Source organism: Antrostomus carolinensis, unplaced genomic scaffold, assembly GCF_000700745.2.
Source record: "Antrostomus carolinensis isolate BGI_N321 unplaced genomic scaffold, ASM70074v2 scaffold2308, whole genome shotgun sequence".
In the NCBI taxonomy this organism is placed as follows: domain Eukaryota; kingdom Metazoa; phylum Chordata; class Aves; order Caprimulgiformes; family Caprimulgidae; genus Antrostomus; species Antrostomus carolinensis.
In genome coordinates, this window is record NW_010332087.1 from 120,283 (window position 1) to 146,908 (window position 26,626).

Here is a 26,626-nt window from a genome sequence, read left to right on the forward strand (position 1 = left end):
TATGTAGTTTCAAAGAGCACTGGAAAAGTTAAGAAAGATCAACTTTCTCTGTAATGGTCAGGAAAATTAAAAGCATTGTTGTTTCTTTTCCCTGCAATTCTCTTTGGACTAGTGACATGTTCTTCTGCAAGCCAACCTGAAAGAAGAGTGAAACAAGTATAACAGGAGAATTCTAAGATATTGTGGGTTTTTTCTGAAACTGTCCACTTGAACTTGAAACATTGCACTTTAGTGTTGCACATAATGCTGCACCTCTATCCTGATGAATAGCTATTGTTTCCCTAACATCTCTCCATTGTGTCAACTTTACATTTGCAGGGAGTTTACTAGATTTCTTAAAAGATGGAGAAGGAAGAGCTTTGAAGTTACCGAATTTGGTGGACATGGCAGCCCAGGTCTGTCTTCAGAATATCGAGCACTTAGGTGTATATGTTTTATAGCCCGCATATGTCTGAGTTCATGTTAAAATGCACCAATTGTGTTTCATGGTCCTTGCAGGTGGCTGCAGGAATGGCGTACATCGAGCGAATGAATTACATACACAGAGATCTGCGGTCTGCAAACATTCTGGTGGGGAACGGCCTAATATGCAAGATTGCCGACTTCGGATTGGCAAGGCTGATTGAAGACAACGAATATACGGCCAGACAAGGTAGATACAGCAGCAGGCATAGCACTGAGTGTCATTCTTGTGACAGGGGAAGAGTGGAACAAGGCTTTTAAAAGCTCTCTCTCATATGCTTTGGAGTTGCTTTCAGTAAATCCTGAACTCATATTAACTCCTAGCCCAGAACTTCACTGCTGAATGCATGTCCTAAAGAGAACGTCTTACGTAGTTGTCTTCCCTTTAAAAACTGACCAACATGAAACAAAAATGATGAGTGAGAGCAAAGGTGGGTATTGTGACAGTAAAGGCAAGATCCTCGTGGTGCCATAACAAAGAGGATGTTTTGCTTACCAACCTTGAAAACCTGAATGGGGTAATCCAGAAAAGCCTATGCAAGCTGTTTCTTTCATAGTGTGCCTTCTAGTATTTACTAACCACTATCAACATTGCTGTGCTATTCTCATTTTGGTTATTTCAAACGGGTCAGAGAATTGTGTCTCTATGCAATGGAGCTGTCTCTCTGAGCGCTATGTTTTCTGTGGGAACTTAAAAAGTTACTTTAATAGGAAAACTGTTTTCCAGTGCCACACAGAGTGCTGGGCACAGCTGGCCACTGGTACACTACAAAAATGTATCAAAGAGTATTGTAGCTTTTCTTAAAAAGCATGTGTGTGTTCAGACTGAGCCATGACACAGGCTTTTTGTAGTTAGTCATTCTTTACAAGTCATGCTTAGTTGTCAGATGTTGGTCCAAGTTTGCAGAGCTACAGTTTTGTTCTCTTTCTGTTGGCAGTACTCATAGTGCTTGCTCAATATGTGTCGGTAAATACCACTCTGTCCATTTCAGTGCCAAAGCCAAGGAGTGTCCTATTAAACCCTGTTTATATGTCATAAGAAAGCACAAGTTAGTTAAGTACTTCATAACCTGCATTTACCCCTTCCTGTTGTGAGTTTTTTCTTTTGACCAGAAGTCCCTGTTTCAGCATGGATTTTGCCATTAATTCTTAGGAAAGAGATAACCTCTTTCTGTAACTTTCAAGTGTTGACAGAAGGAGCCAGAGAGTTTCCAGCATGCCTTGTCTTGGCCTGGGAGCAGCAGCTCTTGTGCCATTCACACCCCTCCGAACTGCTGTCAGCAGTACCTGGCCACAGGGATGTGGACCACAGGCTGCATCCACCCTAAAGTTGCCTGTTTCACACTTGGACAGCAAGGCCTGATTATTTTGGGAGAACTCTTGAAGAGCCTGTGATAGGTACTGATGCAGAGAGTTAACCACTATTGATTTCAGCCTGAGGGTGGGAATTGCTCCTTGCTAGAAAAAATAGCCTTGTGTCATTCTATCCAGAATAACAAAAGTGTGTGCAGGCTCTGGTAGACAGAAAGCTGCCTGCTTGCCCTTCCCCTGTGTAAAATGAGAAGGGTTTTCCTTGAACAAGGCAGCCAGATCCAGTCTGCAAAATGGCTTTGAAAAAGTGTCCTGTATTATCTCCATTTCTGTCCGTTTTACTGCCACGTCTTTTGTTCCCCTTGGAAACCACCCAATGTATAATTTGACATGACTAATTATTTGGTTTAATAGTAAGTATGTGACCTACTTTTGGCCAGATCTCTTCAGGCTCCTGATCCCTAGAAAATCCTCTGATGACCTGTTTGCTTCCTAGTTTAAATCTCTCATAATAGTTTTGCCCTCTTCACATGTTAGAAAGCCATGAAAACCTGCCTGACTGATGCTGAGGAAAAGCTTCGATTTTTTTAAGACTATAAAAACTACTGGGTTTTGGGTGAGAAAACTTTGAGCTGGGAAAAGCATAACACTGGGACTGTCAGGGAGAGGGAGTGTAGTCATGGGTATCTCTTGCCCTTCTTCCATGGCAGAAATCACTTCTATTGTGGAAAACATGTCTGGGAAGGGAGAAGTCAGTTCGCTTTTAACCTGCACTGCTGATGATCCAGAGATCTGAATCGTGTTTGCCTGGCTTCATCTCATGCTGCAAGTACAGAGAAGTCACCCATCCTTCCGATACTTCACGGCAATGGACAATACTTCCTGACCCTGACCTCAGGGTCAGGCTTCAGTCCTTCAGACCTACAGAATTCCTTAAAAGAGAGATTCAAAGAGCTGTAAGCACAGGCGTCTTGTAGAAAGGTTTTCCTACTTTCACTAATGTTTTTTTAATCCTATCTTAAGTGGTAGCTTGTTCTAGGGAGGGGTGCATTTTTGACCAAGCAGCACACTCTCAATTTACATTTCATTGCAATTAACCTGGCTTCCAAGCCAGTTGAGCAGCCAGGGTGAGCCTAGGACCTTGAATTTATTGAGGAAGAAACATGGTTTCTAGTATGCCACTGGAATTTTTCTTCAAGTGGGGATTCAGTCCTGGTTTGTTTAGTTAAACTTCAGTTCGAGCATTGCTTGGTGGAGACCACAGTATCAGAAGGAAACGGTTGCCCCTGCTTGTTTCCCATGACCTATTACTTCAGCCTCCAAGGGGATGCATCTGGGGACTGCTCTGTTTATCTAGCTGACTACTGCTGCAGTGGGAATTTTGACACAGGAGGAGAGCCTGGCCAGCGGAGGGGAGGGGGGTGGGGAGTGCTTCAGACTGGCAGCTCCTGTGGGAGAAAGGAAACGTTTTACCTTACAAAATCTGAAGATTAAAACCTCTGGACACTCTCCTCAGCAATCGTCCTTCTCTTGGCCTAAGTGTGTTAGTATAGAGCTCACTGTCGGCGCAGGGAAGAGGTGGTTTTCTCCAGCCTTGCTTGATCTCCTGCTCCCTTCCCCCACTGTCACTTTTGTCTCCGATTAAATATTTTGAAAGGAAACAGATGGGGATGCTTTGAGCCCTAGCAGGCTAGAATGCAGGATTCTGAACCTGTGTGGGTATTACCCAGCCTGGTGGTAACATTTTACTGACCGGTTTATTTTCTTTTTGATTTGAACAAAGGAGGCCTGACTGCTGATTTATGAGAGGTAAATAAAAAGCGATTCGTTGTCTGCACTGCCGTTTCTCAGCAATCGTCAGGAAGGAAAGAGATGGTCATGCCACTAATGATTTAAAGTGTGTGACTAACAGCTATACACTGCCATTAAATAATACAAAAAAAAGTTCTTGGCTTGTAATGAGCATTTGGCTCCTCTTGCTTTTAGAGGAAGTGAGTAATCAAAGGGGAAAAACATGCCTATTAAAGCGACGCCCATTTTAAAGGCTACGCTGATGGACTGTGTTGCAGCCTGCACCATTGGAGATTGCTTCTTTCGGCTGTTGCTGTCGCAACATCTTCCCCACTCCCCACAGTGTCCGGCATTCAGTCCTGTTCGCTTCCATCGGTGATGATGCTTGTGTCAGTCCTGTAAGGCAAGACTTAAAACTCCTGGTATCCTACAGGACAGAGAGAAACTTACCATTACATCCAACACATGCAGATTTCCCATGCAGTTCTGCTACCCTTACACTGATCTGGTTTGGAGCTATGTGGACTTCTGGCCAAGCACGTGGCATTTTTGTGGAGAGTGCCGAGTGCTCCACAGAATTGCTGAGGAAGAGTTGTTACTATTCTAAGCAGTGGCAGCTGATACAAATTTAAAATTGCCTTAATAAAAAAAAAAGAGCAGTTATTTTCCAGTGTATGCATGTTTCTTCTGCATACACTGGCAGCACTTGCAGCAGTGCCGCTCCAAGCACACATGAAACAATAAGGATCTTTCTGATGCCTTCCAGACAAGTCAGAGCTATTTTGGGAGCTCTAGTACGTGTTTGTAAACTCGCAGATCATTTCTGCTTCCCTAACACGTAGAAAGATCTCCTTCCTGCCCTGCTTAAAACCAAGTCATACTTCTTATTTTGCTTTCCTAGAAACGAGCAGCGATTTCTTCCCCCTTCCAGGCTTTCCCCAGCCCTTTTGCAGAGAGTTGGCTCCCAGCTCACTAGCTAATCTGATCTGTCTTGTTCTCAACTGACTGTACTGCAGGCTGTAATGTCCAGGGCTTTGTTCTTGCTCTTTACCTATGGCCAGCCGTGGAGCAAACAGGAGGAAGGACTCTTGCTTCTCAACAGCCAGCTCCTGGGGTCCCAGAGGGGGATCACTGATATGCTCCTACAGAGGTGCCATCTGTTCTGGGAGAAGGAGCGCGGCCAGGTCAAGGGGAAGGGCGGGGGAAAGGGGGGCATGCAGGGAAAGGCAGAGGGCGAGAGGGGTGTTTAGATCTGCAGTTCCGCCCCCTGTCCCCCACTTCCCAGGGAGGGGTCAGCCTGTGGAGTCTGCTTCTGATGGCTGATGTTTTGCCAGGCTTGTAATTTCATGTTCGTTCTCACAGCACAAAAAATGTAGTTGCGCAGTCCCTCCCACATGGCCCTCATCATCGCCTACCAGGGCTGACTCGTTTCCTGTTACATGCTTGCTTCAGCACTTCGTTTTCTACCTTTTGCGGCTTTCCCTTTCCAGCCCCAGGAGCAATTCGGTGCTACACTACATTCTCTGGCCACTAACACAAGAGTTCCCCTGGTTTTTGGGTCTTAGAGCTTGGGGTGCTGCATTGGGTTTGGTTTTAAAGTAGGAGAGGTAGCAGCTTTGTAGCACTTCTGGAAACAGGATCATTATCAAGGTGGCAGTGGCTCTGGGGCATGAATTTCAGAGGTTTCTGCATTGTCAAGATTTAGATCTAAAAAAACAAAGCTCTGAGGGATTTTCGCTTGCCTCAGAAGAAATCATGCTGAGAGTTGTACGCCAAGGTCACTCAATTATCCCAGCCCCCTCCGCTCCTTCTCATCACGCGACCTCCTTATAGCCAACAAAGAAATAAAGTAGGGCCACAGATTGATTTTCCCCAAGGAAATCCTCCTGGGAGATAACCTGTGTGAATGTCTGGGCAGAGCCAGGCAGAGTGCCAAGAACAGGGCTGAACCTCACAAAAATCCTCAGAGGTCGGAGGCAGGGCCGGCTGCCCTAACACTAAATTGTACAAGCAGCTTTGGCTTGATGTGGCTTCGAGCAGCGCAGAAACCCAAAAAAGGCTTTCCCCAGGCTGAAACGTTTCAAAAAAAGGGTCAGAGATAAAAGCTGCAGATTAGTACCTCGTTTGGGAGAAAAGACAGGCTATCCTGACCTGAATGTGTGCACAGTTGGTTTGTACACATGGAGTTACTGACCTGCTAGTTTGTAATAAAACAGGTCCCAGCAAAAAAAGATAAATCCCCCCAATGTAAAATCTGCCTTCAAAGTAGGAGATAGGCTGCCTCGTCAGCTGGGGTAATTTGGCTTATCAGATTTATTAACATGCTTGTCAGTAATACACATTTTATCTGATGTTCTGATGCTGTAATTTGTTTGCAGCACAAACAGCTTGTTTAATAAGCTGCTGGGGCCTGGGCAGAGGGAGGAGGTGGGTTTTTAATTGGTGTGTTGGGAAGAGAGTAAGTGCAGAGACTGCATGTCGGTGAGGAGCCATGCACAGCGTCTGACCTGGGCGAACGCTTCGTGTAGCAGCAGCAATCAGGAGCCTTCAGAGCGGCACTCAACACGTGTGGGGATTTTTGTGTTTTCACCAAAGTGCACTGCCTGTGTCTCCAGTGTCAGATCTCTCTGTGTTACAGCAGTGCATGCATTGTACCTGCAGCTGGCCAGCCTGGTATGTCCTCACTGGTCTCTGCTCTCTCCTCACTGATGGCTTTGCCATACTGGGTTGCAGGCTGTCCTGGACCATCTCGCCTCCAGCATGTGTTTCAGGGACAGAAAACCATGGGCAGGGCTCTGCTAGCCCCCTCTCTGCCAACCTTGTCTTCCCCTCCTCCCCATCTGTCACTTCAAACCAAAGTTCAGGAAATACTGCACAAAATGCAGAACATGTGATTTTTGTATTAGTTGTTCTAGGCAGAGAATCACCCACAGATCATGTGTCTTCTCTAGCAGTGTTCATCACAGTCCAACGGGTTTTGTACCTCTCACTCTGAAGAAAAGGGATGTACTGGAATTGTCCTTCCTTCTCACCTACTCACCTTGCTTCTCATCTTCCCATGGCCCCTTGACACATCACATACTCACCTCCCAGTGCCACACTGGCAGTAGATGAGGAAGGCAAAAATTCCAGGGGAATTGGCCACAAAGGAGGTGGCCACAAAGGAGTTTGAAGAGATTCCTTTCCTCCAAAGATGAGCTGTAGGTGGTTGCTACCTCTGGATCTGAGTATGAAGCACCAGGGAATTGGAGCAAGTTTGGCTCAGCTTCTCAGAAAAACACAGCTGATTAAAGAAAAAAAAAAAAGATTGAGTAAAATGTGTGCAACACGTGAACGAGCAAACCCTCATGCTTGGCTGCCTCATGCACCACCAGCCAACATCCAAGCCTTCACGCTGCTGGCCAGCCTGCAGCTATTCATTCAGCTGGCATGGTGTGTGTGCACTATCTCAGCTGCACATATGAGAGAGCAGAGAGACATTAGCCCTCATATTCATGACATGCCTGCATAAGCCCATCTCAAACCATGCCCTGTAGGCCTAGGGAACCTGACCACCAGATATATGCAGCTTGGAGTTTTTCTGGGGATCAACAAGGTGCATATAGCCCCAGGATCTGCTGGTGCCAACCCCACGTGGCTGCTGGTGCTGCTGAAGCAGGACTAGCTTCCAGGACAGAGGCTCAAGTGATGTCAGGCTGCTGCTGCAGAGATCTTGGATGTCACAGTCAAGGCAGTTTTTAAGACAGGATGAAGTTCTGTAAATTTCGAGTCTTGTATAAGATTGGTCCCATGAAGTGTAAGTTAGGCAGACTGAGACCAAAGCCGAGCACCTAAATTTTAGCTCCCACCTGCATATTAACTAATGAAAATACAGAAGAGGCAGACTTTTTTGAAAGTTAATAGACATCCAGAAATCCTCCAGCACCTTTGCAAATCTAACCACTGATGTGTTGATGCTTAACTAGGCTTTAAGTTCCTGACTTCAAGCATTAGGGATTTGAAACTTTGTCTGAGCAACTTCAGTTTTCCCTAGAAAAACATATTTGTTTCTGAGTAATATTCTCACTTAGGATCACTTACAGGTAGAGCAGGAAAAAAATTAGCACACCTTATGTTTTACTTAAGTAAGGAGATGAGAATTGCCATGCTTACTTTGTACTCTGAGTCAAGTCAGGTGGTGGCATATGGCAGAAGATACAGGGTATTGAGCACTGGACGTGATGGCAGAACAGCATCAGCAGTAACGTGTGCCATAACTTCACTCCCTGAGAGTGATTTGTCCACGTTGTTACACTTTCCACACTCCTTCTGAAAGCTAAAGGGAACTTTTATGAGAGGGTGGTGAGAAGTCAAAGTCAGTCTGTTTCCAAATTCAAGAGTGTTTGTCACTAGGGATCAGCAATAAACAATGCAACTCTTTTGCCTGTATGTTAATGCAAGGCACCAGGGAAATGTCTGCACATTTTTTCGTACATGCTACGAGTTAATTATTACCACAAGACTTTTCTTTAAAGTCATACTGAAAATATTTTCCTTAAGAAAACAGTAAATTATTGGAAAGGCAAATAAATCAGTGTTTAAAGGCTTGTTATCTTACCATCCTTACCACAACTGGCTCCTGCAAGCTCTGATGATGGATGAGCACGTTAGAACTGCACGTATTTAAGGCACTACAGGCTTTTCAGTGCCAGGAGCTTAAAGTACACTGTCAAGTTATAAATCACAGGCCAAAGTTGTGCCTTGACATCACTGCACTCCAAGCAACTCGAATGGCAGTATTATTTTTAAGTCCTTGCATGTCTCTAATGAAATATTAGGTTTGTTTTTAATTTACGTTTTTACCATGTTTGCTTGTTTTGCATTTTGCTCAGCTTGAGCAGGGAAACTGGGAGGTACATTTCCAATAAATCTCACTTCTATTCATATGTGCTAACTGTGTTTGACTTGCAAATATCACAGAGAAATGTTAATTTAAAACAGTTTGGGAGAAAGAATGTCTATTATATGGGGCTTATTGCATTTTAAAACTTTTTTTTTCTTTTATAACTTCAAACCTGAATTAAAATGTCTTAGCCTTCTCTTGGGATGTGGGACAAACCCCGCCCTTCCTTGCTAAGTCTTTCCTTCTGCCCTACATGTTCCACCCGCCTGTCTTCTCTGACCATACTCCATGGAGCTGTTTGTTAACACTTGCCAGCAACTCTGTCCACCTGCACGTGTTGCAGAACACAACAGTCACCTGCAAACTGGTAGTTTGACTCTGTCTCTATTCTGATTAAGACTCATTTATTCTTTCATTAGGTGCAAAGTTTCCCATTAAATGGACTGCGCCAGAAGCAGCATTGTATGGAAGATTCACAATAAAGTCGGATGTGTGGTCTTTTGGGATCCTACTGACAGAGCTGGTAACAAAAGGGAGAGTGCCATACCCAGGTAATAAAACTGGGAAAGGAGGGGGAACGAGCCATATGCTTAAATTGGAATGTTTATTTATTTTCACTGGGCTCGAAGGAGGCTGGTTATCATGCATAAGTTCTGTGTATGCTTGGAAATGGTCATGACTCTGAAAGCTGCTGTGTGATAGTCATGATAAAAATGACTAGATGACAGAAAATCCAACATATTAATTTCTAATGTTTTTAATTGTTCTCAATTCAATTAATATGCTTTCTAGACAAAAAATGAAAGCAATGTAAAATGACTGCACTGTGGAACAAATAGCTCTACATAGTATTGCATTCACTTTAAATTACCAACAGTTAAACTCCCAGAGTGGCATTACTCCATGTATTCTGTCAGTCTGCTTCTCTGTAACGTTTGATGACTGCCTGAATGTCTGGTATTACCAAACCTCTTTTTTATAAACCCTTAAATTTCAGTCCTTGCTTCCAAGATGGTTGGAAAGGAAATAAAATAATTCTCTAATGTGCAGGCCGGAGCTCACGGCAGGGTCACAGTGGGGCCAGATTCTCTGTGTGGGGGAACTGGAGGCCCCATGGCTCTTTGTTGAAACCCCGCCAAGTATCCGATGGATTAAGATTTGTAGGAGGGGTGATTGGATCTGCCTATGCAGAAAGAGCTTTTCATCCTGTTGCCCCCCTGAAGACTGTAGGCATTCAGGTGAAGAGGAAAGGCCTGAGGTGAAAGCAGTGCATTACACAGAAAAGAATTTCATCCTTTCATTTTCTTATCAGTACAGATACTAACAACAGGGCATCTAGCTGCATCTTTATTCTTTTTATTAAAAAAAATAAATCTAAATACTCACCAGTATGGCTGTGTGCGCTGCAGCTGATTTAATGGAATAAGTAGTTTCAATTTTCCAATCTGTGCCATGATCAAGCAGTCAGAGCCATACATCAAATTACACAGGAGAAGCATCAAGGTGGAGTTCAGTTTACCCTGTGGTATCTCACACTGCTTCAGAAGGCTGAACTCAGCAAAACTGAACTCCCAGAGTTTTACCAGGATTTTCAGTTTTGCTAGTGCCTAACAGCCAGTAGCTGATATTTGGGAAGAGAATATGGGGACTGGAAGGGTTCTCGTGATCAGCAGTGGATTTTGGCATGATTAACAGAGAGCACTGTGACTGTGACAACAGAATGAGGTAGCAGAAAGCAAGATGACGTGTTTCTGTGGGATGGATGAGTCCCTCTGCCCAGCACTTCCCCATGCAGTTAAAGAACAGTGGGTGTTGCCACCACATGCTGTATCAGTCACTGGCACAAAGGTCTGCTTGCCATGAGGATTACTGACAGTGACGTGGGAGAGCCGTGATTTTCATGGGCTTATTGAGGGTTAAATGCTGACATGGCACAGCGTGCAAAGATCACAGACCTAAAGAAGATGTGTAAGACTTAGCTGATAAAGATGTTGCTCCCAGAGGGTGGGCAATGCTCCTCACTGGGCTGCAGGAAGAGGAAATTCCTGATCCCTACCAGCAGAGTGGGTGCACAGGGGCTCTCGCCAGCCAGGACAGAATTAAGGTTTTTGTTGTTTTTTTTTTTCCCTGAGCTCCACACTGGTGGGGCAGAGATGCCTAGTGACTTGCCTTCTCTTTTATCCCGTGCATGAGCACAGACACACACACAGGAAAAGCACTATGCTGGGCAAAAGTGACCATCTAAGCCCCCTGTCAACTCACAAGTTTGTAACTGAACACAGTGTTGGCCATGGCAGCAGAGGATGTCTGCGCTTCCCACGTGTTCTTTTCCCTCCTGGAAAAAGAAAGAGGCCACTGGGTGTGTGATTAAGTGCTTGCAATATATAACTTCTTGTAGGACCTGTGACAGAAATCTCAGGCATGGTCTGTGTCCTGAAAATATGGACAGTTTTATTATGTGGCAGTTTGAGCACATCAAAGACAACTAGCAGTGTCTCTGCTCTTTCAGCGCTGTCCTCCTCCTTCATCCTTCACTACATAAAGCCCTCACACACTGAAAGTCCTTCCAGCTCGCTCTCCCCCACCCACGCTAGGAAGACATTGAGTAGCTGGAAGCAACTTGTTGCATGTTACATATCACAAAGTCAGCAATTTTCTGCCTTGGTTACGCACTGCCCGAGCTCTACGCCAGAGCCCTTCCCCGCCACCAGGACTCCCACTCTGCTCAGCCAGGAGGCCTTAACCATTCTTATGGTCACCATCACTCCCCTCTCTCAGTTTTACCTAAGGCAGCCTCTATTTAAAATTTGCATTTCCAAAACCTTTAGAGATTTCCATTTGGTTTCACTCCCCAGACCCTAACTGGGAAAGCTTTTATAGGCTGAGGCAACGGTGAAGTGGAACCGGGGCCTTCTCAGAAGGGTTTGCCGTTCCATGTGGGTTGAAAAGAGGTCTCAGACTTCCCAAGGTGAAAAAGACCTTCTGAGCTCCTCAGAAAAGACTTTATTTTCCCTTGACATATAAAGGATCATCCATCTCTCGCTTCATGCTCGGGAGAGGAAAGGCCTTCTGGAAGGATAAAGCTTCGTTAACTCAGATCCCTGTCTGGGGCAGGGAGTGTGGGTCAGAGGCACCCACGGGTCTTTTCCTGCTATTGCAGCATGGCTTGCACGAGCAGGAAAATGGGAATTCAACCACTCTGAAAGGCAAGACTCAGCCTTCTTCAACCAAGCAGACAACCTATAGGTGAGAGAATGAAGTTTGTAGGCACTGCCAACCACTTTGGCACCCAAGGCATGTGGATTTGCAAGCTCTGGAAGGGTCATAGTTGAAACAAAGAGGGTCATGGAGCTGTCACTCTGCTGTAATACCGTTTCTGAAATAGTTATGGGCATGTTGTCTTGATGTTCCTGCTTACAGCTTGTAGCAGGCCGGGGAGAGCAGGGAGAGGCCCTCAGACAAAGGGATTGCTCTCTTGCTTGATGAGATCTTAGTGCCTGGAAAGGTTATTTATAGCACACTCCCCAGTCCTGTGGTGGTAACCATGCCCACAGGGTACTGTAGCTGATGCCTTGGAGAACCAGGCATTGTTTTAGGCTTGTGCAGAAGGAGGGAGAAGCACACGGAGGACAGAAGGAGAAGGCAGGCAGTATATTGGAGGGGAACAGACTGTGTGGAAAAGGACTTGGCATTCATTGTCCCCCAGATTTCAACCAGTGCCTGTCCTGATGCCCGATTTTGGAAGACAGGCTGGAGCAGTGGTGGGACATGTGAGCAGTAAAGATTTTGCTGGCAGAGATGAAGATCTGGCTGGAGTTCATAATCAAGCCTTGCCCCAGACCCTGCAGCTCTCACAAGCAAGACTGACTTTTTGACAGGTGTCCTCATCTTCATCCTTAAACCAAGCCTGTTTCTCTGTCAATGGATGTAATGGACCACTGTGATAATTAATTTATTAGTGCTTTTCCTAGCCTGCCCTAATGCTTCCCCATTCTTTTCACAAAGCAACAGATTGAAATAAGCAGCTTTCACAGTCTTTCTGGGCATTGAAGTTCTATTTCCACTATTACAGTTGGGAAATAAAAACTAGATATGGGCAGAAGAGGAGCAAGTTTAAAAAACAGTATGCTTAGCCGACCTTTTTCAGTGTCTGTTTCTTTCCCCTTTCACAAATTCCCCTTGGATCTTAGTTTTGGGGTTTTTTTAATGGAGTTTAAGAGTAGGAGGCTGAATTTCTTTAGCAGTAGTCAGAGAATTTGGAGGGTTTTTTTGCCTTTTGGATAGGCAAAAATTTCAGCTGCACTAAACACGCACTTCTGAACTTGCCCCTTCTGCTTTCTGCTGTGCTTGTCACATCAAGAGAATTTACAGTTTATGTCTAGTGTGACAGCCACCATGATGCGATCCACATTTCTGCCTCCAGCCAGGCAGGTCTTTGAGTTTGGACTCCCAGGAGCTCTGCAGTCCCTGGGGACCTGTGTTCTGCCTCCTCATCCCTGAAGGAAGGTGGGCCACAAGTGCCAGGGAGTGCATGGCACACTGCCCAAGGCTGGAGCTGAGTACACATCAGTGAGCTAGCATATGTGTGTGTGTACCGTGTTCATGGATGGTAGATAAGGTGTTGAGAGAGATGCATACTCAGCACATAGCACAGATAAGCTTAGATGGGTTTCTTTGTAAGCAGAAAAGTTCCTCTCACAAATGCTGTAGCTCAAAGTGGTATCTTTTATACCAAGCAAATAATTTCTTTAAAAAAAAACGCCAAAACACCCCAACAGATATTGATAGCCCAGCTTTGTGGGTGTTTCGAGGATGAGGAGTTGTTGGGGGTTTTCAGGCCTTTATTTCTAAATGAAGTGGCATGACTTCCAGATTTTTAGAAGTTGTTACTACTTTTGCACAGAAATAACTAGGTTCATATTGTACTCAGTAAGAACAGCATTATGCTTCAAAGGTTGTCTTCTTTTAGGAAGCTTGCCTGTTCCCTTCAGTGCACTATTGTGCCTGCATATGGAATAATCTCCCTGCCTAAGCCCCACATCCCATCCCTGTGCCCTCACCTGTGTCTTTTCTTTGAGACTGGCCATGGAAGTTAAGAATTCTTAATTTAAGAATTCTATTTCTAGATCAAGCTGAACAAAACTCAAAAATCAACCTGTCTTCATTGTACTCCCTCCTTTGAGAGCATGCCCTGAGTGCCAACGTGATCCAGCCCCTCTGGAGGACAACACAGTTTTACCTCAACTGTACTAGATCAGGGCCAACATGTCCATGTCTGAGGAACCTTTGAAGATGACCAGAGACAGAACTCTGTGTTCTTGGAGAATCTGAAATGCAGCATTTCTGAGGATGGACAGCAGCTGATCTGTTGTTTTAAGAGTCCTACTTCAAGCATTTGTGTCTGTATTAGTTTGATCATTGGTCTGAAAGTATGCAGTGGGTCTTGAAGGAGCATAACTCTCAGTCCAGCAGAAGAAAGCAAGAATAAAGTGGCTTAAAACCATCACGGTTCTCACTGGACTTCACATTGCCCAAAGTAATCTATACAGCTTATTAGCTTTGGATGTGGGGATGCTGCCTAGTTACAGTTTAATATTTCCTGTCTTCTGGAAGAACAGCATTGCCCAGATCTGTGCTATTTGCACATCTGCTGTCCTCCATCTGATCATGCTCCTCAGATCACTCCAAAGCACTTTCCAGTGTTTTCTTTAACCACAATTAGAAACTTCACATCCTCTTTTATGTCACAGTAACTCTTACTACTGCAGCTTTTCTAGGAAAAGTCAAGCAGCATTGCACTTCTGTCCCTGGCCCATATGGGCACTAGATTTTTATTGTATTGAGCACTAAAGTAGCCATATACTGTGGCGTCCTAAGGTTTTTGGAAGTTTCACTAATAAAGCTGGATGGTAGGAGGTTATTTCAATAATAAATTGATTCCAATAACCTTAGTCACTAATAAAGCTGGATGGTAGGAGGTTATTTCATTTTTGCTCTTTTCAGAGAATAAAAAGCTAATGGAAAGACCATCTTTTGGAAACTGAATGCTTCTTTCTTGGTCCAAATTTTAGTTCTAGAAACATCGTGAGCACAAACTGATTTTCAAGCAGGTGAAATGGCTGTAGTCTACAGAAGAATATTGCTGAGTAGTTTATTCCACAGATTTAAGGATTTTATGATAAGCTTTTAAGGGGTCTAGAAGCATACTGCAAGCAGAATTTCATTTATTATTTACCAAGAGAGTTTAAACTCTCGGGTATTCATTAGGAGAGAGGAGTTGTACAGACTGTTCAAATATTCTCTCTGTGGTGTTAGTAGTGCAGATACAACAGGCTCCTGTCATCAAAAGAGAAATGCTAAAACTTGTAGGATAAGATAAGCAAATGTAGCTAATGTTTGTAAACATAAATAGGTCTTTTAAGAGGTAAAAAGTATACCTGAAACACTCCTATTTTTATAAGTCTGACTAATAATCAAATCAATTTGGAAGAAAAAAGTATTTGAAACTCCCTTTTCAAATTACTTGCACATGTCAAAACCAACAGAATTTCTTTGGCAAGTCCTAGGTGCTGCAGCCCTCGCTGGACGTATGAATTCCAGTAAGAAACATAAGGATTACTTGATTTAGTTTCATATCTGAGTTTTACTGGGAGGGAGGGGAAAGGAGGAAGGAAAAGAAGGGCATTTTCCTGGATTATACTGTGACAAGAAAAAGCTGGCTTCATTTACTTTCCAGGGACAAAAAAATGACTATGATTTCAGGCAGCAATGTCTCTTTTGTGTTCTTTTTTCTATCTTTTTTTTTTTAAAAAAAAAAAGGAAGTGAAGCGCTGTTTATGTTTTTCCTCCCCCCTCTCTCTCCTCAGGGTTTTTCTTCCAGCATACAGTTCGTTATCAAGTTTCAGAGTGTGCTTTGCAGCACTGAGTAATGCACTGAATAAAAATACCAAACATTTGATATCTTAGAATAACAAATCAGTTGGGAAGGAGATTTTCTGCTGCTGTTGCTTCCACCCATGTTGTACTTAAAGGGGTACTGCTCAAATAAAAACAAAGAATGCAGTTTGTTTGTGGTTTAGGTATATACAATAGATGAGTTACTGCTAACATTTATTTTTTCAGCTTTTAATATGTAAAGGAAGCAAAGGACAGAGTAAGTTCTTATCCAAACCATGAGGTAATTCAGCCAATTCAAAGACAAGAGTATGAAAAAAGGTGCAGTTTTTTGTTCAAACATAAATTTTTTAAAAAATAGTATCAAGAACACAAGGTGAGCAAAATGCCTGGGTTTTTTTTGTAGCATCTAGACAACAACAAGGCCAGAAGGTTTGGGCTGGTGCTGCCTTTGGGTTAGTGATGACTAACATTTTTTTAAAAAATAATATCAAGAACAAGGTGAGCAAAATGCCCGTTTTTTTTTTTTGTAGCATCTTGACAACAACAAGGCCAGAAGGTTTGGGTTGGTGCTGCCTTTGGGTTAGTGATGACTAACAGACCACTAGCATTGTTTTGTAATTTAGTAAAAAAAATAGAATATGTTTGAAAATGTTCCTGTTGGATAATGAGGAACGCCCAAAAGTTTGTTCAGTGTGTGGCAAGCTTTTCTGGTTGTTTGTGAGCCTGTGTGACCTAACAACATCAGTTTGCAGTCGATAATACGGGAGAACCTTAACTCTGTGCAAATCTGTTTGTCTGCAGAGGACCATTATTACTCTTAGTTTCATCATTCTGTAGAGTCCTAACCATGGACTACTTTAGGTGCCATACAAAGTGTTTGTTCCTACTTATAAATATTTAACACCAAAAATACAGTGGGTGGCTGCAGGTGATAAATCAAACACAAGAAACCAGTGCTAAAGTGTTGGTCTGCAGGATAGGGAACACTGTAAATCAGTAATCTAACCTTTCTTTTTGCGATTATCACTATTAAAGGGAACAGTAAGGAGGGGTTTGTAGGAGGATGAGGCAGTTTCTGAGGAGGTTCCTCTATGAGCAGCAGGCAGCATAAGTAACAGCACATCAGTGCTTTTTTGAAAATCAAAAGTGCTGCAGCAGGCTGACCAGAACTGTGAATCGACCAGGACACGGCCAAATGACAGACAGTGGGCAGCTAGTGGGGCACTCTGTGAGAGACTTTGAAGACAAGCAGCTTGTATTTCACGTTGTAGCCAGAGAGGAGCAAGTGGCAAGACCATACAAGGGGTGGTTACAACAACAGGCTAGGAAAATTATCTTTGCAGAGGCATTGCAAATGGATACCAGCAGGAGAAAATTACCCTGTCAAGATAAGACGAAAAGCTGTTTTGTAATCCTAACATGAGATGAGAATCTAGATGTGGATGGTCAGGAAAGGCTGTATTTTGCAGACGCTTCCTTCAGAACATCTTTAAGAATTAAACAAAGCCAGGATTTGAGAACACAGACTAAAAACCAAATCCAAGCATACAGCTAAGTTACCAGCCTAAATGCCTTGCAGTGTAAGGTTAATATTCCCACTAGTCAAGGGGTAGAGGAGACAAATAAATCTTTATTGAAGAAGGTGGTTGAATTATTTCTCACAAATAAGTTTACCAAAAATACGGGGTAGAGGGAAAAGAGATGATGATTCCCTAGGTCCTGAAGGTGGGAAAAGAAAGTTCTTCAAAAGGACACCCTGAAAGAACAGAGTGGAGGAGACCCAGGGAAGGATGGTGTTATGGAAGCCAGGGGGAGGATAAGCTAACAGAAAGAGCACCATCAAGGTGCTGGTTTCTAGATTCAGTTGTGGAGGGACTTAAGTGTCCCTCTGAGTTCTCCTGCAGAGCTGCTTGGCAGGTCCCACTAAGTCAGGGGAGTGAAACCCGCAGATCTTTTTCAGCAGAGGACAGGGGCAGGGGAAGCCACAAAGCTTGCGGTCAATGTGCATGCTTTCTCTGAAATACTTCTGCATGCGGGCGGTGCTAGTCTTACTCTTGGTACTGTTAAAAAACTGAAAGAATTACTGGAAGAGCTATTTAAACTAAAGTTCAGGTTGACTGCAATTAATATACAGTGAAAAACACTTCAGCAGAGGAATCAAGGGTTGAAGGGGTTGCATAGAAAAGTCAAGGTAGCAAAGGGCCTGGCTTGCCTCTTAGACACAAGCATGATGGCAATATAACTTTTTATCTTTTGCGAGAGAGAGCTGTGGTTCTGGAGTAGAGCTGTTTTGCTTGGTGGTTGACTTGTCTTCTCAGCAACTTTGTTAACTGTTGGGTTGGAGTGGAACAGTGAAATATGGTAGAAACAATGCTAACTAGCACAGATGGAGGGAGTGCAGATTGCCAGCGGTAGTCTGAACTGAAGTGTTGAAGGTAATGCCGCTGGACATCCCTGGTAGCCCAAAGCAGCAGTTTGTCTTGAAGTTCCTGCAGCGCAACCTCCTCACAGAGCACATCAAGAAAGGCCCATGTTCAGTGTGAGGGTTTCAAAAATTCATCTTAATTTCTAGAATTTTGAATAGTTGGTTTTTTTTCTTTAACAACTTCACATATTTCATGGGTACTGTTGTTGGGGCAGGAACATGCCAAATCCTGCCCGTTGTGAGTAGGCCAAGAGGGTAATCATGGGAGCAGCATTTTACTCATAACTGGATCCTAAAACCCTCCACTGAGAAGGAAAGTAATCCAGGTTACCTTGCAGTAGATGAAGAGCTGAAACAGGACGTTGGGGTGGTTTTGTTTCACTTGTCTGAACCAAAATAAATCAGTATGATTGAGAAAACCTTACGTATGGTAGATATATACTCAGGTTAATTTTCCTGTAACTTAACCATGTGGGTTTGTCTGCCCTTTTACAGGCATGAATAACCGTGAAGTCTTGGAGCAAGTAGAACGTGGTTATCGAATGCCATGTCCTCAGGACTGTCCCATCTCCTTGCACGAGCTTATGATCCACTGCTGGAAAAAGGACCCAGAGGAACGTCCAACTTTCGAATATTTGCAGGGTTTCCTTGAAGACTACTTCACTGCAACAGAACCCCAGTACCAGCCCGGCGACAACCTCTAAATCCCTGGTCTCCAGACACTGTCGTGAATTACCAGGTCTTTCTCAGCCCTGCCCCACCTGTCCTTCAGCTTCCAACTCCGTGATCGGCTTCTCCGGAGTGCAGCATCTTCCAGCACCGCTGTGCACAGGAGGGGCTGAAGCTGGGAACTTCCTCAGCTCTTGCCTACGACCACTTGTCCTAATAATCTGAATGTCCTGGATTAAAAGGAGAAAAACACTTGTTTTTTTCTTAATCAAAGACTCCAAAACTGCATTGTATTGATGTTATGTAAACTGCAAAACCTCTGTTCATTGTAAATAGTAACTCAGTGCCAATAACTGATCCTAGTGCTTTCCTTTTTTTAAAACGCGAAACCTATGTGATTTTAACTAGTCTTCTCCTGATCCAACTAAAAGTATTATTTTCCAGAAGTGGCCTCTTTGTCTAAAACATTTTTTTTCATGTTTTAACAAATTAAAAAAAAAAAAAAAATCAGGACAGGTGTTTGGTTTTTTGCTTTTTTATATATAAAATATATATAATATATATACATACCTGTACATACAGTATATGGGTGCTATTGCAGAGGAAACTCATTTGGAATTGAATGGATCCTGCTGCAGCAGTACCCAGAAAGCGATAATTTTACTGCAGACATAAAAACACTGGTGGGATTCTGAAAGCCAGTGATCTAATTTTTGGCTTTTGCCAAGCATGATTTTTTTAAATTGGATTGCACTTTTTGTTTATGATTATGTACCTGTAGATGGTTGTAACTTTGCTCTTTCAGGAATCATGTGCTGTATTTACAGTAATGTTTCCAATGTTTGACAAGTGTGTGATGATTTGTTCTTGAAATTAAAGCAAACATATTTAAAGCAAGAAAACTACACCATCACCGTTTGAACTGGAAAATTGAAACTGCAAGGACTTCTTGTATCAAAACATGTATGTTTCTAAAAGATCTATTAAACAGTGTAACCACATTCAGATGGTCTTAAAATCATACGATTTTAGCCATGTCCACCTGCTAAACCGTTGGTCATGCAACTAGGATTTTTCTGTTTTATGTGTAACATTTTTCCATTGTAAAATAAGTGTGTTAAATGTCCTGTACTGCTAATGAAATTACTTTCTCTGTGTCTGCAAGTTCTCCAGTGGAATTACTATGCACTTCTTTACATTTCATGGAGGATGCACAGAACAAAGTATTACCTTTTCAGTTGTCTGTACCAGCCTTGAATTACTTACGTTTAACCAAAAAGAAACGATTCCTTTCTATTTCTATTGAGTTTTTAATACTGAGTTGCAAATTTTAAAGTCTTAATTACATTTTGTTATGGTTTATTTGCAAGTTTACATTTTAAAACTGTTTAACTTTCTGAATTTAGTAATTAAAAAAAAAAGAGCATTTTACATTTGGATAGTTGTTCTTTTGTTTAAACTGTGGAGTTGAAATAAAAACTTTTCAAGAAGGGGTGTCATGCCATTTGGGGCATCATATTTCATAGAAGTATGCAGACCACTTACCTACAGGACATCATTTCCCAAATTATGAAGTCAATATGTTTTTAAACAGCTGGAGTTCAACTGTAAGGATTGAATTGAACTGTAAGGATTGAAGGTTGAATGCGTAGCTAGTGTCTCATTTCTCTGTCCTACAAGCAGCCTATTCTTTAATAGTTCTGTTGCATTTAACGTGAATACTTCTACAAGTGTTGCAGGAAAATATTTTCTATGTCTTGTATTGCTGTTATTGCTTTAAAGTATCGCAGCTGAATAAGACTTCCTGACAGTTGAAACTTTTTTTTTAATTATATAATGCTCTAGATTGTGAATTAATATTCTGAATATTCACACATTTTCTAAAGAGAACCTTTTTCCCTTCCTGAAAACTAACCCAGTAATGAATTGAGATTCAGAGAACAAATTATCATCATTATTTTAATATTTTCTATACAAAACATTGACTGAAAATCCTCTTGCAAAGGAAGGTTCCACACTTAGCCTTTTTTGAAGTGTGAATTTATATGGCAGTGTTGCTTGTTACCAGATTTCCATGATAAATTGGTTGACGTTTTACATGTAGAGTCTATAAGTAATGTTATGTACCTGATAGATTCAATGTTGCTGTACCTGTAGCTGTGGAGTACTGAAGAGGCCATAATTCTTGTTGGACTTTTAGCTGCCTCTTAGTACTTACAAAGCAAGTCATGGTCCTCTTTTTCCCACAGCTACCCCCCTGCCTTAAAACGTCATCCACTGAACTGAGGACTCCGTAGTAACTCAGCGGGCTGCCGAAGCCAAAATGTCACGTACTCAGCCCAGCAAAGCATGGTCATTCTGACAAGTTCCTCAGCAGCCTTTGCTATGCCACAAACTTAAGTTCAGTTTCCATCTGTAATGCAGAATGAGCCTAAAACATTAGTCTTCTCTATGTTTCTCATTGGAAGTAAGACTCAGGTGGGGCGTTGTTGGGGTTTTATGGCCTTTACTTCTGATTCTTGGGGTTATTGTTGTATCGCATTCAGTCTATGAGTACCACGTTGGTCTCTGCCGCGTCTCTGCCTGCAGCTGGCTTGTGTGCAGACTGGTGCCACTGCTGAGTGGCAAATCCAGACCATCTCTCCTTGGTAGCTCTTCTGCTTCTTTTTCTTAATGTTGGGAGTTTTGTTGTTTGGGTTTTTTAATCTCTCAAATAAAATGATTAGCAAAAAGTTAAACAAGGTTGTTAGCATTTTTGCTATAAATTAATAAAAATCTTTTCTTAAGCACTGTGTATACACCACAGATAGCTGTGTGGTGACTGTAAAAGCTGAATTATCAGATTAAAAATCTCCTGTTCTCTTTAATATTTCCTTTTTTTTTTTTTTTTAATGTAAGGCTAAATAAATCCCATCCAGATACAAACAATTGGCCAAACGCTCCCCCCCACCAGCACACCTGACTCCAAACCGACCCCTGGTGTGGCAGCAAAGTTCCAGAAAAGGCAACCTACGAGCAACTGAAAGGACCCCATGGGGTGACCCAGGCATCTGCAGGCCAAGCTGAATCCAGTACCAATCCCAGGCAAGATGACAGGCAGAAACACAATGCTGCCGAGGAATGGATGGTTAGTATGATTAATGCCTGTTAACATATATCTGTGAAAAGGAAATGACATGAGGCTTGGTGGGTCTTCAAAATCACCCAGAGTTTGTCAAAGGCACTAACATGATATTCTTTGGCTTCTGCAAACAGTATTCAACTTAGTTCTATCTCACGTTCTGGTTTTGATATAATTACCACTGTAGAAAAGCAAAGTAAATACAAAATAGAAAAGCGATTAACTGCTGAAATTACAACAATAATAATAAATGGAAAATCTGTTTGCAGTGTGAGTGTTTGTCCTGAAGCCTCTAGCCTGGAAAGGACTACCTGCAGACCAAGAAGGCAGATTGCTAAATGTATTTGACCTTGCCACATAACTTCAAGGTGAGTGGGAAGTTGCTCAAATTTATTTTAATATGCACCATCCTTTTCTCAAATGCTGCAATAAAAAATGCAGTACACTAATGAATGCTACCACATTGTACTCGAGGGGTTTAAGGGCCTCACATGAAGCTGAGGCGAAACATGCAAGAGCTATTAGGAGATATACAGTAGCTCCTCTTCTAATGTGTGGACAATATTCATTCATCAAAGAAGTCTTTTCCTGTCTAATGGGAAATTACCACCAGCAGTGCAGACAAAAGGATATTTATTTTCTCCAATCGTGTTAGTTTGAGGGTCTGTCTGTCTTTCAAGAATAATTGAAGTCTGTTTGTAGCTCAGAAATCTCATTGTGTTCTGCAGTCTCCGTAAGCAGTGATTATAATTTCCTGTGACTCATACACAGGGAAATTTTATCACTGAAGGAGCTGCTGTCAATTGGGCCAGCATTCCCTGCCATCTTAACTGAAGAAGGGGGCACTTCAATTTCAGATTTTCCTGAACAAACCACACCGGCATCCTTTCAGCAGAAAATGGAAAGAGGCCGCTTGCCAGGATGCCACTGGCACAGGGTGTTAGTCTCTCCCTGTCAGTGCTTCTGAATTTGTCAGGAGAGCTTCTGACAGCTAAAACCGGGTTACTGAGGTTCATTTTGAATGTTCGAGGGGAAATGCTAGCTTCACTTAAGTCTGTGAGATATTTCCTGTTGACTTTTAATACAGCCAGTGTTCTTGTGTATGTGTGTGTATATATATATGATCTCAAAAGGCAATTCACACACAAAAACATCTATACATACAGAAGTGTCAATCCATCTCCTTGTATTCCTCCCCTGCATCTGGATGCTTAACAAAATGTAAGACCCAGGTGGTGAGTAGATTAGAGGACAGAGTGGTGTTAACAACAGAAAAGCTGCTCTTTTCCTTTTTAATTTTTTTCCTGGCTCCCACTATGTGATCAGTTATAATCCCCATTCCCAGGCCAGGAGAGGGGTGGTAGCAGCAAGCGCTGCTGCCACAGCCCAGTAATGCTGTGGCTCTCTGGCTACTGCAAAGAGCAACCTGCAGCTATGATTTCAAAGTCAGGGAGAGAAAACATTTCTCCCAAGGGCATGGCTGCAGTTTGGGGCCTGTGGTGTGACTATGCAGGCTGGCCAAAAGTGGAGAAGAGTGTCCTCCCAGGAAAAGGAGGTCATTAGCTGATAGGCTGTGCATCACGTCGTGTGGAGGGAGATCCAAAGGTTGCAGCACCAGCTGTGCCTGCAGCGCCTGTGTGTTTCTCTGTGCCCAGCCATTTAGGTGATCAGATTAGAGCAGGCCAGTGCCTGAAACTGCAGTTTCCGTTATCAAGTGTAACAATTTTCCTTATTATGGGTGGGGGTAAATTGTGTGTATTCAAGACGGGCAAAAAAAAAATTCCCAGGACTGGTGTTGCCTGTGACTGGAGGGCAAGTGTTGCATCTGCCTGACCAGGCCAGATGGGAGTTTGATTGTTTGGCTCTTAGTTGGGAATAACTCATCATTAGTCTCTGTGGATAGCTAAAAGGGCAAAGAGCAAAGAAATGAGATCATCTTCTTCCTCTGTGGCTGGGCTACAGCTTGCAGAGGGCTCTGGTTTGCTTTTTTGTGCATCAGCATTTGTTGCCAAGCCCCCACACCCACAGTTTTGTGAAGTTAACTCAGCTACTTATTGTCACAGCTTCACACGAAATCCCTGAGGCCTGTAAACATCTGGAAAAAGAAAAAAGGATGCAGGGAAGCTTTCTGACCATGTTGTAGTTTTACTTGCTGACCCTGGGGCTCGTGCCAGCAGCCTGCCCAAAAGCCCTGGCATCCCCTACACTCTATTCACCGGCACAGTTTAGGCTCTGGGATGTCTTCCAACCCTGCTACGCTACTGGATTTTCCCAGTTAGCCATTCCTTCTTGTACAGGAAGGGTCCCTGGTGCTGGGAAAGGTATGTGTGGCCCAAGCACACCTCTCCTGGCACTGCACGGAGCCAGGGCTGTCTCTGCTGCTGGGCCAGGCTCCCGGAGGGAAGCAGCGATGCAGAAGGAGCCTGCAGCTTCCCTGGAGGCCCCTTTGGCTCCTGGAGCCACTGTGCTCCTGGCCATCGACAGCAGCTTGGGCATGACTCTGGGTAGCTGCAAATGGGTCTTCGGGTGACTTGGCGGGGACTGTGTTGACACAGCCCACAGTCCCCAGCCCTGGTGATGACAAGGAAGCAGATGCTAACTCCTGCTCTCCTAAAAAAGCAGTGGCCAACAGCCAAATCAGGAACTGCTTTGTATCTTAAAGACAGAGGACTAGGTATGTTTGATCATACGAGAGCTCAAGTGTTCCCTCAAATTCCCATGCCTCCCAAAAGCAGCGCAGCCGCCAGCTGAGCTTTGTGTATGACCTCATATACATCCAGCATATAAAACACATACCGCATACTGAACATTTGCATATGTTACATGTCTTTTGTTCCACTTGGGTGGCCTTCTCCTCCCCTTCCCCCTACCTCTCACCCCATTACTCGCCCACACAGCTCCCCTCACGTTATACTAGACGTGTCATTTCTGAAGGACTTCACATCCTGGTCCTGCAGAGTCGAGGCTCTGTTAATTGTCAAATGTTGAGTGGGTAACGATCAGTGGATGACTAATTGGAACCAAGGGGGAATAAAATAGGTATTACTTAGCTTCTGCTCTTAATTAAGAAGATGCATAATACTGGGGGGAAAATCTTAACAAATGGCAGGAGGGGTTTTGTCATTATGCAAGGTTTAATTAGAAGCATTGCACAAACTAGCATCCAGGTACTGTTTTCTTTCCTTTCAGATATCTCTCCAGGGTGTGACTGAAAAATGGCAAAGCAAGAGTTTTTTAAAAAAAAAAAAAGTGGAAATTATTTTTGTAGGCATGTGCCTAACAATCTAAACAGCAAGACATGGAAGAAAGCCCCAGTTTCCCTTGCAGTGCAAAAGCAGCGAGGGGCGAGCCAAATGCAGAGAACCGGAGCGAGAGTGTCATGTCATGTGTGTTACGCTGAGGCAGATGGGATTAAGTGCTGGTTGCAGCGTCTCCAGGTTAGTTCACAGCACCGATGTTAAAAGTGGAGCAACATGACAGTGCTTTATTTGAACAGTTAATCATTGGGAAGCAAAAACTTTTATGATTTAGTGCTCTGAATATATAGATGCGGTAGGAAATACAAGAAGCTGCACTTGATATTGACATTCTCTCCCTAATCAAAAAAGAAATATTACAATTCCTGAAGGACTAGGAACCATTTTTTATTAAAAAGTTCCATGTTAGTTGCCTTTCCAATGAAAACACTCATCCTGCACTTGAATATTAATCTGTGCTTCCTATGACAGGCCCAATATGATGCATCACATTCTGTTTGTAAATAATGTCCAGATGAGAATCTAACTTTAAAGAGTTCAAAGTCTGATGTGTCTTTCAGTGAAGTCAGTAGGAAGACTTCAGAAATATGAAATAGGCCTTTAGAAAGCAATTAGGATGGCCTCAGTTCTGGGGATGGGGGAGGCTTTTGAAATATTTCATAAGTTTCCTAATCCAAAACTGAGTTAACTGATAGCAGTTTCTACGTTTTTGTGGCAGGGTACTTAGGTCTGGGCTGGACTTCATCTTTGCTTTGAAACCCACTCAGCAGACAGAGCTGTTAACACAGTTAGCAGAGAGTGTCTTTCAAGCTTTTTTTCCCCCACCCCCTCTCTTTCTCAGGCTGCTAAGAAAGCACATAAAGCTCAAGCGAAAGGAATTGCTTCAAGAACCTGCTGGTTTCTAGGGTCTGGCAAGTTAGAGTGAACAGAGACTGGTCCTTTGGCCACGGCTGCAGACACAGTTAGGTCCATAGGTGTGGTTTCTGGATGTGGAAGTGGTGACGAGGACCAGATTTCACAGCATATTCCCCAGGCATCGTGTCTTTAGGAGCCAGGATGCTCCTTTCTTTGGGCCATAAATACCACTTCAAATGAAGATACATGTGGTGGTCAGGATGGAAATAACCCCAGGAGAGTGAACGCTGAGTGAGCTAGCATTAATTCCCAGGGGCATTTCTAGGTGGCCAAGTAAAATATATATGGAGCTACTGGAGAGAGCCCAGCAAAGGGCCCCAGAGGTGATGAAAGGGCTGGATGTATAAGGAAAGAATGAGACAGCTGCAACTGTTCACCCTGGAGAAGAGAAGGCTCAGGGGGATCATATCAATATATATAAATACCTGGTGGGAGGGTGTGAGGAGGATGGAGCCAGATTCTTCTCAGTGGTGTCCAGTGACAGGACCAGAGACAGTGAGCACAAGGAGAAACACAGAAGGTTCTCTCTGAACGTCAGGAATACTTTTTTTACTTTGAGGGTGACAGAGCACTGGCACAGGTTGCCCAGGGAGGTTGTGGAGTCTCCATCCTTGGAGATATTCAAAACCCAGGTGGTCATGGCCCTAGGTAAACATCTCTAGGTGGTAACTATCTCTCTGCCTGAGCATGCAGGGTGGGCCAGATGACCTCCAGAGGTCCTTTCCAGCCTCAACCATTCTTTGGTTGTGTGTGTGTTCCTGTGTGAAAGTGGCCAGCCTGAGGCTTTGTGACTTCTCTGTCCAGCTGCATCCCAGATGCTTCAAACACATGCCAGTCCCCAGGCACCCCACCAGACAGGGACCCTGACCAAGCTCTGCTGAGACAGGCTGGTGTGG

The 26,626-nt window shown here is 43.4% G+C and overlaps 1 protein-coding gene across 3 annotated transcripts in view; it reads left to right on the forward strand.

Annotated features, from left to right (window-relative positions):
* Positions 1-19,723, forward strand: part of LOC104529146 (tyrosine-protein kinase Fyn) — a 79,107-nt gene extending 59,384 nt beyond the window's left edge. For all 3 annotated transcript variants that reach the window (XM_010173358.2, XM_010173357.2, XM_010173359.2), the window contains 4 exons: positions 319-395; positions 499-652; positions 8,866-8,997; positions 18,264-19,723. In XM_010173358.2, the coding sequence (XP_010171660.1) occupies positions 319-395; positions 499-652; positions 8,866-8,997; positions 18,264-18,472 (572 nt within the window). In that variant the 3' untranslated portion in view covers positions 18,473-19,723. The remainder of the gene's footprint in view (positions 1-318; positions 396-498; positions 653-8,865; positions 8,998-18,263) is intronic.
* Positions 19,724-26,626: the final 6,903 nt, after the last annotated feature.